Source organism: Rhododendron vialii, chromosome 10a (genome assembly GCF_030253575.1).
Source record: "Rhododendron vialii isolate Sample 1 chromosome 10a, ASM3025357v1".
Lineage (NCBI taxonomy): Eukaryota > Viridiplantae > Streptophyta > Magnoliopsida > Ericales > Ericaceae > Rhododendron > Rhododendron vialii.
The window spans coordinates 29,006,861-29,022,325 of NC_080566.1; the positions used below are offsets into that span (position 1 = coordinate 29,006,861).

The 15,465-nt window shown below is 39.2% G+C and overlaps 2 protein-coding genes and 1 long non-coding RNA gene across 3 annotated transcripts; 2 read left to right on the forward strand and 1 right to left on the reverse strand.

Annotated features, from left to right (window-relative positions):
- Window positions 1–4,600: 4,600 nt before the first annotated feature.
- Window positions 4,601–6,040, forward strand: LOC131303433 (uncharacterized). The gene is made up of 3 exons (XR_009192047.1): window positions 4,601–4,701; window positions 5,488–5,514; window positions 5,911–6,040. It is a non-coding gene; the product is annotated as an uncharacterized LOC131303433 (long non-coding RNA).
- Window positions 6,041–13,032: 6,992 nt separating this feature from the next.
- LOC131303091 (uncharacterized) lies at window positions 13,033–13,560 on the reverse strand. Its single transcript, XM_058329881.1, has one exon. It carries the CDS (start codon window positions 13,558–13,560, stop codon window positions 13,033–13,035), a length of 528 nt encoding a protein of 175 aa, XP_058185864.1.
- A 65-nt stretch (window positions 13,561–13,625) lies between these two features.
- LOC131303092 (uncharacterized) lies at window positions 13,626–14,666 on the forward strand. Its single transcript, XM_058329882.1, has one exon. It carries the CDS (start codon window positions 13,626–13,628, stop codon window positions 14,664–14,666), a length of 1,041 nt encoding a protein of 346 aa, XP_058185865.1.
- The last annotated feature ends 799 nt before the right edge of the window (window positions 14,667–15,465 follow it).

Consider the following 15,465-nt stretch of genomic DNA (forward strand, 5'->3'; position numbering starts at 1 on the left):
GTCTTTGTATCATATTCTTATAATCACCTTATTTTTTTCACCCAATAAAAAAAATGTTCAAAATCCGTGTTTACATGTTATATGAGTAATCTTATGAGTAAGTCCCAAAATAAATACACTTACACCCATGTTTAATGTATTTGATCTCTTAATATTCAATACTCCCTCTATCCCTTTTTAAATGTCTCACTTCGTAACTCCAACTTATTAAGAAAATATCATCATTACACATTTCACATCAACTTTTACTATTTACCATCTATGGAGACATCATCATTACACTTTTACTCATTAATTTTTCAAAATGGAATATACTTTTACGGGCAAATTAGAAAATGTACCAATTTTTACCCATTAACTTTACAAAATGGGCACTTATTAAGGGACAGCTCAAAATGAAATATTGGACTTTAAAAAAGGGGCGGAGGGAGTAGTGTTTTATTGTTAAATTAAACAAAATTACAAGATTTCTAAATACTACTGAACAATTTTTTCTTTTTAATCATTGGACAAAGAAAATAACGAGATTGAAAATTCAATTGAAAAAAAAATACAATACCAAGACATTTAACATAGGTGTTACTTTTCGAATTTTCTCATTTTTTTGTGATATATATAATAAAAACTTTAAAATTTTCAACATGTTTTGATTATTCAATATAAAATGAGATAAGAAATATATTACATATGATGTATTTTGAATTTATTTGCAAAAACAAAAAAAAAGAAATCAAATTGTAGAAATAGTCCCTCTAGTTTGCATGAAATCTCAATTTAGTCCGTCTATGAAGAGAAATGACAATTTTGTCCTCCAATTCCGTTTGTTTCATTAATGCCATAAGCGAGAGGGACAAAATTGAAACAAAATGCAAATTATAGGGCTAAAATTAACACAATTGATACTAGAAGGACGAAAATGAGAATTCATGCAAACTAGAGGGACCGTTTGTAAAATTTACCCTAATGTAAATGGAGCAAATATTTAGGACACTCATCACATATGATTTTGTTTCATATTTTCCTTTGATAATCTCAATCTCCTCGTACAATAAATAAATAAATAACAGTTTACCCCTGTATGCAAACCCCTGATTTTTTTTCTTCTCGTTTTGTGCTTAAACTCTTTCAAAGATCTAGTAAAACATGACAGTAAAGATTGGGGGTTTAGAAAATTAGGGTTCACAAAAAACTTACTTCGTCAATAGCATATTGGAGGGGGGTGTGGGCTCCCCTGCCCGGCGCGATCGAAGAGTCGCCACCCGGATTTTTGAGATGGATGATCCGTGAAACTGAGAGTTTGTTTGAGAGAAAAAAGGCTTTGGTCTAGTGAAAACGTCGAGATTTTAGATCCGGGAGCTACGTTACGAGCGGGGAAGATTTTGTTGAAAAAGCACCCCGCTCGCCCTGTAAAAATCAGTCTCTACTAAACATTTTAAATGGAGGATTTAATATTATTTGAAAAACTTAACTTTAAAACATGTACGGGAAAGGGACACAAGATTAAATATAACACATTGGCATGCTTGTGGTGCGAACTGTACAGTATGAAATTAAGGATGGCAATTACCTTCGATCTGCCCCCGCCTCCGACCTCCCCGCCCCGATCCGAGCGGGTATTCCCCGATCCGATAGGCAAATGGGGCGGGTATGGTATTTGCTTCCCCCGCCCCATTTTAACCCGATCCGAACCCGATTATAGATATTTATATTTTTGTATGTATATGTCTAAATAAATTTTATTGTTTTAATATAATAAGAGCAATATACCAATTAATAAAACACTAATTTATGTCTTCTTCTTTTTTCTATTTTTTTCAACTCTCTTCAATCATCAATATCTTGTTTTTTTTTTTCAAAACACTCTAAAAAGAACAAAACTAGTCAAATTATTATGGTGAATGGGGACCCGATTTTTCCAGCTCCGACTCCGATCCGATATAGAACAGGGCGGGTTTGGGGGACGCAAATCCGCCCCGATCCGCCCCATTGCCATCCCTATATGAAATGGATGAGCAATGTTCAGAAAATGAAATAACAGCATTACAACACTCTGCCAATATCATGTGAAATATCGTGCGACGGAACGGATAAATCGCACGGTGTAACTAAAACACCGTGTGGTTCACCTGTCTACACATTCCAGAATCAATTTGCTTTTACATGACAAAACAAACCATAGGTCCGCAAAATAGTTTGTTATATGTTCCGAATCTCTAAAAAATGATTTACGAGACCATTTTGTTCATCTTATCATGTAAAACAATATTAAAAGTTTTTTGAAATGTTGAAAGATTTAGTAAAGTAAAAAAGATGACTTTTAACATGAAACTTCATTCTGGAATGTACCCACACAGAAAAGCAGTAAACAGACTAAACAGAATAATATAAGAAGGAATATGTACAAAAAATAAAATACTGCACGGTGTAACACACTACGTCGTGCGGAGTTATAAAACGCCGCACGGTGTAGCATATTCGGTACAGAAACTATTTTTTGTACTTTTTGAATATAATGCTCATTTGAGACCCAAACTCGGTATAGAAAAACCGAGAAGGGCCTCGATTGGCTCCCCCCTCAAAGATAAACGTGGTTTAGCCCAAGGAATTTGTTTATACCTTTTGATCGAAGCTTGGATGTGCTTGAAGATGGAGGAATGGAAGTTGATTTAGACTTGAAATGCTTGAATGTGAATTGAAAGATGTGAGGTTGTTTGGATGCTTTAAGGTGGAGGTCCTCCTAAGTCAGTAGTTTACTGAACTTAAGAGGAGAAGAAGAATGTGAGTGTTTTTAGAGAGAGAGAGAGTGAGAGTCTAGAAAATGGCAGAGTAACTTTATTTGGTGTTGAAGGGGTACTTCTCAACTAGAGGGGGGTGTATTTATAGGTAAAAATATGCTTGGAATGCACCCAAAGGCAAAAAAAATGTGAAAAACGTGCTATGGCCAAGCTATTTTTCAATTGTTGCATTTGCAGGTGTGGCCGACAACTTTCTACAACTGTCAGAACTTTTCCTCGAAACACTACGTGACATAAAGAGAAATGTTGTGCTGTATATTGAAATCTCGTGGGGGGTGTATTTATAGGCAAAAATATGCTTGGAATGCACCCAAAGGCAAAAAAATATGAAAAACATGCTCTGGCCAAGCTATTTTTCAATTGTTGCATTTGCAGGTGTGGCCGACAACTTTCTGCAACTGTCAGAACTTTTCCTCGAAACGTTGCGCGACATAAAGAGAAATGCCGTGCTGTATATTGAAATCTTGTGCGGTGGAGTGATTTTTTTGGAATTTTCTGAAATGTCGCGTGGCGTTTCTAAAATGCTACGCGACTATTTGAAACGCCGCGCGGTATTTCGAGATAGCTCAACACAATGAACTTCGCGGGGGCGCCCCGGACACTCCCAAACTCGGATTTGGGCGTGGTTCGAAGCGTTGGAAAGTTTATCGAGTCCTCTTTCTAACCCAATTGGCTTTACTCAAAGACATTTTGTACATTGAAATGTGTGTCTATTTTACCATCAGTTTATCATGGAAAAAGTTATTTTTAACCAAGCAAATGCGTTTTTCTCTTTTCAATTGAACTAGAGGCCACCCTACATGTTTAGAAAAGGGGTTTTCTTGAGGTTTAGAGAAGGAGTAGCAAAGGAGCAACAATCCAAGCCTTGAAGGTATATTTTTCCTTATTTTATTGTCGAAGAACTTAAAGATTATTCGGAGGCCCAGATTGGGATATCTACAGGGGCGAGAGCTACTGGAGCCGGAGGATCATTGTGAGGAGAGCTAGAATTGCTAGAGGGGCTCTACCTGCGCGCGCGCGCACACACAAACACACACACACATAGAGGTGAGTGGATTAATTTTGGAACAAAAATGCTACTTGCACAACTGTTGTGTTAGTTGTGTGCTTAATTCTGACCGTCTATATGTATTTGGACGGTTTAGATTTTATAAAAACTCTTCCAAGGAAAAGTTCAACTTTTATGGGGAAGAGTTTGAGCGAATCCTGACCATTTATTACAGCAATGGACGGCTAGAGATTGGTTGTGTGTTGTGTTTTACACAACCGTTGTGTGTGTAGCACTTTTGATTTTGGAAACGCATGGGCTCCGTTCCGGAACCAAAAATAAGTCCTTATTTTTTAAGACGGCAATTTCAAGCTCAAAAATTATAGGTTTATTGAAATCTAAAAATAAGCAATATGGATCTTGTTTGGAAGATCTCGATGAGATCTTTTATACGATGCAAAAAAAATTGAAAAATTATTTTTCATTTACTTTATTTTTAAGTTTAAAAATGTGAAATAAGCTGCTCATTTTTTAAGAAGGTTTCTGGAACGGAACCGCATCGTTTAGGGAATTGCTTCAATCTTTTTTCATTGATAAGATTTTGTAATACCCCTAATCTTTAATTATGTTTTAAGTTAATTATGTGATGTGTTTTGGGCTTAATTTGCTAGCTAATGAAAATGGAACATAAGTGGTTATAGATCACACCAACACAGGATAGTTTTTCTTGTAATCTGTTAAAATGAAGGAAACGTGTAATATTTTCCCCATCCTCATCACACGTAGAGAGAGAGAGAGAGAGAGAGAGAGGGGGGGGGGGGGGGGGGGGGGGAGAGAACCGTTCGGTGAGAAGGAAAAAGAAGAAGAAGAAGAAAATCTTGGAGATTTCTTCCTAGACTTGGATTGAAGCCTAATTTGGTAAGTACATGCCTAGATGAGTAAAATTTCTTGTTCTTGATGTTCAATTTTTGCTAGAAGTGCTGAATCTAAGTGGGATTAGGGTAGAGATTGAAGTTTGTGTTGGAAATCCATGAACCCTGTTTAAATTCCCAGAAATTGACATGTTTAAAGTTGGTGTAATTCATGAATTTGGTATATTTGAGGCAGCCCATGAGTATGCTCTGGTTTGCTCATGTTTTTGTGAAGTTTCTGTATGAGTTTTGATGTGAATTTTAGGGTTTTACCTCAGAAATTCGTATAGCTTGTGGGTAGGCTATTTAGAGCTCCAACAGAATTGAATCTGCCTTGTTCTTGAGGAATTTTTCTCACCATCTTCCCGACCTTAATATTTTTTGATATTTTTACTGAAGATGCCTGTATGTGTCTACTTTACTGTGTAAAATTTTCAAAACCTGATTCACAATGTGGAAGAAGTTAAAATTCGTTAACCGACCTGCTGTTGCGGTATCTGCAATGCTGACAGCATCGTCGCACTTTACGGGAACGACTATAATTTTGAGCTCGGGCGACGATTTCTGATTTTGAAACTGGACTCATAGACCTAAAAAAATGCATGAAGATTGTGTCTTATTTATTCTTGTGCAAAGTCAGATTTTAGGTTAAAGGTTATGAACCTGCAGATTCTATGACTAATTTTTTAAGGCTAGCTATCTAATTTCATATTCTTACCATAGGACCTTATGTTCATTTAAAATAGGCTTGTTTGACATTCTCTAATCATGTTTTGTTGCCTAATTGTCTTAGGAGGTTCGGGTGACACGTGGATACGAGGTGAGTGATTAATACCCAAAACACATGGTTTGTTATAAGCTTTACGCTTCAATGATGTTTTATAATTTGATATGAACTCCATGGAATATCAATGGAAGGTGGACATGTTTTATATCTATTAATGGCATCCTCCCATGTCCCAGCTTGCTAGGGGACACGTGCTAAAAGGCTAGCAAGGCAGGGCTATTATTTCGGATAACGAAAGACGTCTTAACTTATCCACTACCGGGGACGCCTGGTAGACATGAAATGAATAGAGGATGTGCATTACCATGCTATGTTGCTACGAGAAATGATTCGCTTTTTAAATGGTTTTATCATTGTCCATGGAAAGCATGTGAATTGCGTATTAATCATTCATACGAGCTTTGGCTTATGAATTTTTCCACCTTTCAGGCAACGGGACGTAGAGTGGTGGCATATAGCTTTCTTTTGGACGTGCTATGTAGATATGGACTTGTAGATAGGGAGTTGCTCTTGGTAAACACTTTTTTTGACATGTAAAAATGCACAGCTCTGGGTGGTTTGCAATGTAGAGATCCTTATAAAGACTTTTGGTTTGGCATATGTAATAAAATAGAATTTGGTTCCGCTTGTCGTTAGTTAAGTCCCTTTAGTCATTTGCTAATGAGGTGTTTAACTTTAATATGGCCTTAGTGATGTGATCACTGGCGCCTTTAGGGGCGAGCTAGGGTCGTGACAAAGTTTTTGGTATCAGAGCAACATGCTAGGAAAATGAGATGCACGGTTAGCAATGACTCACGCACGTACCCTCAGAGCTTAGGAAGTTGAATCTATGTGTGCTAAGTGGGTTATATCAAATGCTTTGCTTCATGATTTTCTGATGTGTTGCTATATGACTGGACATGTATAATCTACTTAATTGCTATATCATCTGTACAATGTGGATTTTCAATCTCTTGAATAGCAAATGGAGCATAGGGATGAGCCAGTGGATAGAATGGAAAGAATGGAACGGTTACTAGAAGGGGTGTTGGGTGTGATGAACCACCAAGTGCATAATCAACCGCCGCCACCGCCCGCGGTAGTTATTGCGCAGCCTGTGGCAGAAATGAGTATCAAGGACTTTCAAAAGATGAAGCCTCCTATTTTTGAAGGTGGAATTGACCCGTTGAAGGCTGACAACTGGATTTTGGGCATGGAGAAAATATTTGCAGTGGCGCAGGCGCAGTGACCAGAGACACACAAGGTAGTTCTTGCCACTTACAATTTCGATGGAGAGGCATACAGAAACTTTGTCACGACCCTAGCCCGCCCCTAAAGGCTCTAGTCACAACAAGGCGCCAGTGATCACATCACTAAGGCCATATTAAAGTTAAACACCTCATTAGCAAATGACTAAAGGGACTTAATTAACGACAAGCGGAAGCAAATTCTATTTTATTTCATATGCCAAACCAAAAGTCTTTACAAGGATATCTACATTGCAAACCACCCAGAGCTGTGCATTTTTACATGTCAAAAAAGTGTTTACCAAGAGCAACTCCCTATCTACAAGTCCATATCTACATAGCACGTCCAAAAGAAAGCTATATGCCACCACTCTACGTCCCGTTGCCTGAAAGGTGGAAAAATTCATAAGCCAAAGCTCGTATGAATGATTAATACGCAATTCACATGCTTTCCATGGACAATGATAAAACCATTTAAAAAAACGAATCATTTCTCCTAGCAACATAGCATAGTAATGCACATCCTCTATTCATTTCATGTCTACCAGGCGTCCCCGGTAGTGGATAAGTTAAGACGTCTTTCGTTATCCGAAATAATAGCCCTGCCTTCCTAGCCTTTTAGCACGTGTCCCCTAGCAAGCTGGGACGTGGGAGGATGCCATTAATAGATATAAAACATGTCCACCTTCCATTGATATTCCATGGAGTTCATATCAAATTATAAAACATCATTGAAGCGTAAAGCTTATAACAAACCATGTGTTTTGGGTATTAATCACTCACCTCGTATCCACGTGTCACCCGAACCTCCTAAGACAATTAGGCAACAAAACATGATTAGAGAATGTCAAACAAGCCTATTTTAAATGAACATAAGGTCCTATGGTAAGAATATGAAATTAGATAGCTAGCCTTAAAAAATTAGTCATAGAATCTGCAGGTTCATAACCTTTAACCTAAAATCTGACTTTGCACAAGAATAAATAAGACACAATCTTCATGCATTTTTTTAGGTCTATGAGTCTAGTTTCAAAATCAGAAATCGGATCGCAATTTCATCGCCCGAGCTCAAAATTATAGCCGTTCCCGTAAAGTGCGACGATGCTGTCAGCATTGCAGATACCACAACAGCAGGTCGGTTAACGAATTTTAACTTCTTCCACATTGTGAATCAGGTTCTGAAAATTTTACACAGTAAAGTAGACACATACAGGCATCTTTAGTAAAAATATCAAAAAATATTAAGGTCGGGAAGATGGTGAGAAAAATTCCTCAAGAACAAGGCAGATTCAATTCTGTTGGAGCTCTAAATAGCCTACCCACAAGCTATACGAATTTCTGAGGTAAAACCCTAAAATTCACATCAAAACTCATACAGAAACTTCACAAAAACATGAGCAAACCAGAGCATACTCATGGGCTGCCTCAAATATACCAAATTCATGAATTACACCAACTTTAAACATGTCAATTTCTGGGAATTTAAACAGGGTTCATGGATTTCCAACACAAACTTCAATCTCTACCCTAAACCCACTTAGATTCAACACTTCTAGCAAAAATTGAACATCAAGAACAAGAAATTTTACTCATCTAGGCATGTACTTACCAAATTAGGCTTCAATCCAAGTCTAGGAAGAAATCTCCAAGATTTTCTTCTTCTTCTTCTTTTTCCTTCTCACCGAACGGTTCTCTCTCTCTCTCTCTCTCTCTCTCTCTCTACTTGTGATGAGGATGGGGAAAATATTACACGTTTCCTTCATTTTAACAGATTACAAGAAAAACTATCCTATGTTGGTGTGACCTATAACCACTTATGTTCCATTTTCATTAGCTAGCAAATTAAGCCCAAAACACATCACATAATTAACTTAAAACATAATTAAAGATTAGGGGTATTACACTCTCCCCCACTTATAGAAGTTTGTCCTCAAACTTGACTTACCTTGTATTGGGAAGAGATACCGATACTTCTTTCGCATGTCCTCCTCCGTTTCCCACGTCGCTTCTCCCCCACGTTGATTAGTCCACCACACTTTAACTAGCAGTATCACCTTATTCCTAAGAACCTTGTCCTTTCGGCCAATGATTTTCTCCGGTTTTACCACGTAGCTCAAATTTTCCCGAAGTTCGATAGGAGTCGTTACAAGTAATTTCTCGTCGGAATTAGGCAAATACCGTCGCAACATAGATACATGGAAGACGTCATGAACATAAGATAGTTCCGGTGGCAATGCTAAACGGTAACTTACTTCCCCAATCGTCTCTAGAACCTCAAATGGCCCAATGTACCTTGGCTGCAACTTTCCCGCTTTTCCAAACCGTTTCACTCCCTTCATTGGTGATACTTTCAAAAACACGAAGTCCCCGACTTCAAACCTCAACGGTCTCCTCTTTGAATCTGCGTAACTCTTTTGCCGACTTTGTGCCGCTTTCAATCTTTCTTGAATTACTCGAATTCTCTCGGTAGTTTCGTCAGCAATAGCCGGTCCTTCTAGTCTTCTCTCCCCCACTTCAGTCCAACATATCGGCGATCGACATTTCCTTCCGTATAGTGCCTCGTACGGTGCCACTCTTATGCTTGCTTGATAACTGCTGTTGTATGCAAATTCCACCAATGACAAGTGTTTCTCCCAATTTCCTTGGAAATCCAAAATACAAGCCCGTAGCATATCCTCCAAAACTTGAATCACCCTTTCAGACTGACCGTCAGTTTGTGGATGAAACGCCGTGCTAAATTTTAGTTCCGTGCCCATTGCCTTTTGTAAACTCCTCCAGAAATTAGAAGTAAACCTCAAATCACGATCTGACACGATAGATATTGGCGTGCCATGAAGTCGTATTATCTCCTTAATATACAACTTAGCCAATTGATCCAAGGTAAATGAGACATTCACAGGCAAGGAATGTGCAGATTTTGTTAAACGGTCCACAATCACCCATATCGCATTATTACCTTTCTGTGTACGTGGCAACCCCACAACGAAGTCCATTGTAATATGCTCCCATTTCCATTCCGATATAGGCAATGGTTAAAGCAACCCAGCTGGATTCTTATGCTCAGCTTTAACTCGTTGACACGTTAGACATTGCGAAACAAATTCAGCTACCTCTCTTTTCATACCCGACCACCAATACACTTCCCTAAGATCTCGATACATTTTATTGCTTCCAGGATGAACTGCAAACCTAGATTTGTGAGCCTCCTCCAAGATTTGTCTTTGAATTTCTGGTACATCAGGTACACAAACTCTATTTTGAAATCTCAGCACACCATCTCTAAAAGAGAAATCCTCCTTAGGTTTAGTTTCCCGTGCCTCGATAATGTTCTTCAAAAATTCATCATCTAGCTGTCTTTGTCTAACAGTTTCATATAACACAGGTTGAACCATAAAAGCGGCTAATATAGCATTGGTGCCATGAACAGAAACCTCCAATTCCAGCTTTTCCATTTCCCTAATTAAGTTTTGCTGAGAAGTGAGCAAACAACATAACTCACCCGTTGATTTTCGACTCAAAGCATCCGCAACCACATTAGCTTTACCTGGATGATACTGAATCGTCAAATTATAGTCTTTCATCAATTCAAGCCACCTTCTCTGCCTCAAGTTCAACTCCTTTTGCGTGAAGAGATATTTCAAGCTCTTATGGTCCGTATAAATCTCACATGATGCCCCATACAAATAGTGTCGCCACAATTTCAAAGCAAAGATCACTGCCGCTAACTCCAAATCATGTGTGGGATTATTCTTTTCATGCAATTTCAGCTGGCGTGAAGCATAAGCGATCACTTTTCCGTGCTGCATCAAAACACAGCCCAAACCTTGATGTGAAGCATCGCTGAAAATCACAAATCCCTCGGTCCCCGATGGCAAAGTCAAAATCGGTGCTGTAACTAGCCGTTCCTTCAATTCTAAGAAACAACTTTCTCTCTCCTCGGTCCACACAAATGGAACTTCTTTCCGTGTCAATTCAGTCAACGGTCCTCAAATTTTAGAGAAATCCTTTACAAACTTCCGATAGTATCCAGCCAATCCTAAGAAGCTGCGAACTTCTGTCACTGTAGTTGGTCTTGGCCAACTCATTATTGCCTCAATCTTCTGTGGATCAACTGTAATGCCATCCCCACTGATCACATGTCCAAGAAATGTAACATTAGATAGCCAAAACTCACATTTCTTCAGTTTGCCAAACAACTTATTTTCCCGTAGTGTTTGTAGAACCATCCGCAAGTGCTCGGCATGCTGGTGCATTAGTAAAAGCCGCTGGTGCATTAGTAACTCCAAAAGGCATGACTAAGAACTCATAATGGCCATACCTTGTTCTAAAAGCTATTTTCTCAACGTCCTCTGCCTTTACCTTTAACTGATGGTAACCCGATCGAAGATCAATTTTAGATAATACCCTCGCTCCTTGCAACTGATCGAACAAATCATCAATCCTTGGAAGTGGATACCTGTTCTTGATAGTCACTTTATTCAGTTCTCGATAATCAATACAAAGCCTCATTGTACCGTCCTTTTTCACAAATAAGACCAGTGCTCCCCAAAGTGAGATACTTGGCTTGATAAACCCCTTGTCAAGTAATTCCTGCAATTGGACTTTTAATTCCTTCAACTCCAATGGTGCCATTCGATATGGAGTCTTAGAAATCGGTTGAGTCCCCGGAATAAGGTCAATAACAAACTCTATCTCCCTGTCAATCAATGAACCAGGCAAATCTTCCGGAAATACATCAGGAAACTCATTCACAACAGGAATATCTTGCAAAGTAGTAACACCAGATTCAATAGTAAGAATAGATCACAAATAACCCTGACACCCTTTACCAATCAATTTACGAGCCCGCATAGCAGATATCAGGTAAGGCGGTGAAACCACTGCTTTCCCCTCAAAAGTAACATCAACGCCATTTGGTATCTGAATCATTACTGTCTTAGCAATACAATCTATGGTGGCAAAGTTAGAGGTCAACCAGTCCATTCCCAATATAGCATCAAAATGACCCATATTTAAAGGAATTAAATCAACTAACAAATACGCACCTCCAACAAAAATATCACAAGCCTTATAAACAGTAGAACATTCAATATTACCACCCATAGGTTGTGACACATGCAATTCGTGGTCAAGTGGTTCAAGTGGTCTAGTTAACTTAGCAGCAAATTGCATAGAAACAAAAGAATGAGTAGATCCCGAATCAATAAGCACATAAGCTGAATGCCCACAAATTTGAAGTGTACCTGACACCACTGAATTTGCATTTTAAGAGTCTCCCGGAACCAAAGCAAAGACCTTGCCTTGTTTCTTCCCCATATCCGGTTTCGTACCTGAGCTCTGTGCTGAACTAGCGGTAGCAGTTGGTGTTCTCACATTTTGCTTCGTCATGGCCGGACAATCTTTCATCAGGTGCCCTATTTGCCCACACCTAAAGCATGCCCCTGTATCCCTGTAGCACTGACCTCTATACGCTCTTCCACATTTAGGACATGGTCGAGAGCCACCACTATTGTTACTACTGCTTCCACCTTGACTCCACCCCGATGTACCCATGTTTTGCCTTTTGAAAGGACAAGGTTCTTAGGAATAAGGTGATACCGCTAGTTAAAGTGTGGTGGACTAATCAACGTGGGGGAGAAGCGACATGGGAAACGGAGGAGGACATGCGAAAGAAGTATCCGTTTCTCTTCCCAATACAAGGTAAGTCAAGTTTGAGGACAAACTTCTATAAGTGGGGGAGAGTGTAATACCCCTAATCTTTAATTATGTTTTAAGTTAATTATGTGATGTGTTTTGGGCTTAATTTGCTAGCTAATGAAAATGGAACTTAAGTGGTTATAGGTCACACCAACACAGGATAGTTTTTCTTGTAATATGTTAAAATGAAGGAAACGTGTAATATTTCCCCCATCCTCATCACAGGTAGAGAGAGAGAGAGAGGGGGAGAGAACCGTTCGGTGAGAAGGAAAAAGAAGAAGAATAAGAAAATCTTGGAGATTTCTTCCTAGACTTGGATTGAAGCCTAATTTGGTAAGTACATGCCTAGATGAGTAAAATTTATTGTTCTTGATGTTCCATTTTTGCTAAAAGTGCTGAATCTAAATGGGTTTAGGGTAGAGATTGAAGTTTGTGTTGGAAATCCATGAACCCTGTTTAAATTCCCAGAAATTGACATGTTTAAAGTTGGTGTAATTCATGAATTTGGTATATTTGAGGTAGCCCATGAGTATGCTCTGGTTTGCTCATGTTTTTGTGAAGTTTCTGTATGAGTTTTGATGTGAATTTTAGGGTTTTACCTCAGAAATTCGTATAGCTTGTGGGTAGGCTATTTAGAGCTCCAACAGAATTGAATCTGCCTTGTTCTTGAAGAATTTTTCTCAGCATAAGTTTGCAACCTAAGAAGGTTGATCGGCTCACGTAGCCCATCCTTTAGTCCTTCCTCAAACCTCCTTGCCCTATGAGCATCTGTATCAACCATATGTGGTGCAAACCGACTTAAATCTGTGAAGATTCTGTCATATTCCGACACTGACATAGTAGGACTCTGCTTCCAGTTGATAAATTCATTGACCTTAGCATCCTTAAGTGTCTGTGGAAAATACTTTTCATAAAATACTTCCTTGAATCGTGTCCAGGTCATATTTGGCTCCCTTTCCTGCTGTGTCAACCACCATCTGTATGCCTCTCCATCGAAATTGTAAGTGGCAAGAACTACCTTGTGTGTCTCTAGACACTGTGCCTGCGCCACTGCAAATATTTTCTCCATGCCCAAAATCCAGTTGTCAACCTTCAACAGGTCAATTTCACCTTCAAAAATAGGAGGCTTCATCTTTTGAAAGTCCTTGATACTCATTTCTGCCACAGACACTTAAGGATGCTAAGGTCAATGAATTTATCAACTGGAAGCAGAGTCCTACTATGTCAGTGTCGAAATATGACAGAATCTTCACAGATTTAAGTCGGTTTGCACCACATATGGTTGATACAGATGCTCATAGGGCAAGGAGGTTTGAGGAAGGACTAAAGGATGGGCTACATGAGCCGATCAAACTTCTTAGGTTGCAAACTTATGCTGATATACTAAATGTGGCTTTGTTGTCCGAAGAAGATCGGGCTAAAAGCAAAGCTAAGGCAGAAGGGCAGAAAAGGCAGACTACTTTCGTGCCAGTCAGGAATCAGGGAGTCGGGGGTTCTTTTAAAAGGCAAAACATGGGTACATCGGGGTGGAGTCAAGGTGGAAGCAGTAGTAACAATAGTGGTGGCTCTCGACCATGTCCTAAATGTGGAAGAGCGTATAGAGGTCAGTGCTACAGGGATACAGGGGCATGCTTTAGGTATGGGCAAATAGGGCACTTGATGAAAGATTGTCCGGCCATGACGAAGCCAAATGTGAGAACACCAACTGCTACCACTAGTTCAGCACAGAGCTTAGGTACGAAACCGGCTATGGGGAAGAAACAAGGCAAGGTCTTTGCTTTGGTTCCGGGAGACTCTCAAAATGCAAATTCAGTGGTGTCAGGTACACTTCAAATTTGTGGGCATTCAGCTTATGTGCTTATTGATTCGGGATCTACTCATTCTTTTGTTTCTATGCAATTTGCTGCTAAGTTAACTAGACCACTTGAACCACTTGACCACGAATTGCATGTGTCACAACCTATGGGTGGTAATATTGAATGTTCTACTGTTTATAAGGCTTGTGATATTTTAGTTGGAGGTGCGTATTTGTTAGTTGATTTAATTCCTTTAAATATGGGTCATTTTGATGCTATATTGGGAATGGACTGGTTGACCTCCAACTTTGCCACCATAGATTGTATTGCTAAGACAGTAATGATTCAGATACCAAATGGCGTTGATGTTACTTTTGAGGGGAAAGCAGTGGTTTCACCGCCTTACCTGATATCTGCTATGCGGGCTCGTAAATTGATTGGTAAAGGGTGTCAGGGTTATTTGTGATCTATTCTTACTACTGAATCTGGTGTTACTACTTTGCAAGATATTCCTGTTGTGAATGAGTTTCCTGATGTATTTCCGGAAGATTTGCCTGGCTCATTGATTGACAGGGAGATAGAGTTTGTTATTGACCTTATTCCGGGGACTCAACCGATTTCTAAGACTCCATATCGAATGGCACCATTGGAGTTGAAGGAATTAAAAGTCCAATTGCAGGAATTACTTGACAGGGGGTTTATCAAGCCAAGTATCTCACCTTGGGGAGCACCGGTCTTATTTGTGAAAAAGAAGGATGGTACAATGAGGCTTTGTATTGATTATCGGGAACTGAATAAAGTGACTATCAAGAACAGGTATCCACTTCCAAGGATTGATGATTTGTTCGATCAGTTGCAAGGAGCGAGGGTATTTTCTAAAATTGATCTTCGATCGGGTTACCATCAGTAAAAGGTAAAGGCAGAGGACGTTGAGAAAACAGCTTTTAGAACAAGGTATGGCCATTATGAGTTCTTAGTCATGCCTTTTGGAGTTACTAATGCACCAGCGGCTTTTATGGATTTATTGAATAGAGTGTTCAAGTATTATCTAGATGAATTTGTTGTTGTGTTCATTGACGATATACTTGTGTACTCTAAGACTCCAGAACAGCATGCCGAGCACTTGAGGATGGTTCTACAAACACTACGGGAAAATAAGTTGTTTGGCAAACTGAAGAAATGTGAGTTCTGGCTATCTAGTGTTACATTTCTTGGACATGTGATCTGTAGGGATGGCATTACAGTTGATCCACAAAAGATTGAGG

What these genes read in the sequence shown, in the direction of transcription:
- LOC131303091 (XM_058329881.1), bottom strand. Translation starts at nt 13,560, where the DNA reads ATGAGTATCAAGGACTTTCAAAAGATGAAGCCTCCTATTTTTGAAGGT.
- LOC131303092 (XM_058329882.1), top strand. Translation starts at nt 13,626, where the DNA reads ATGTCAGTGTCGAAATATGACAGAATCTTCACAGATTTAAGTCGGTTT.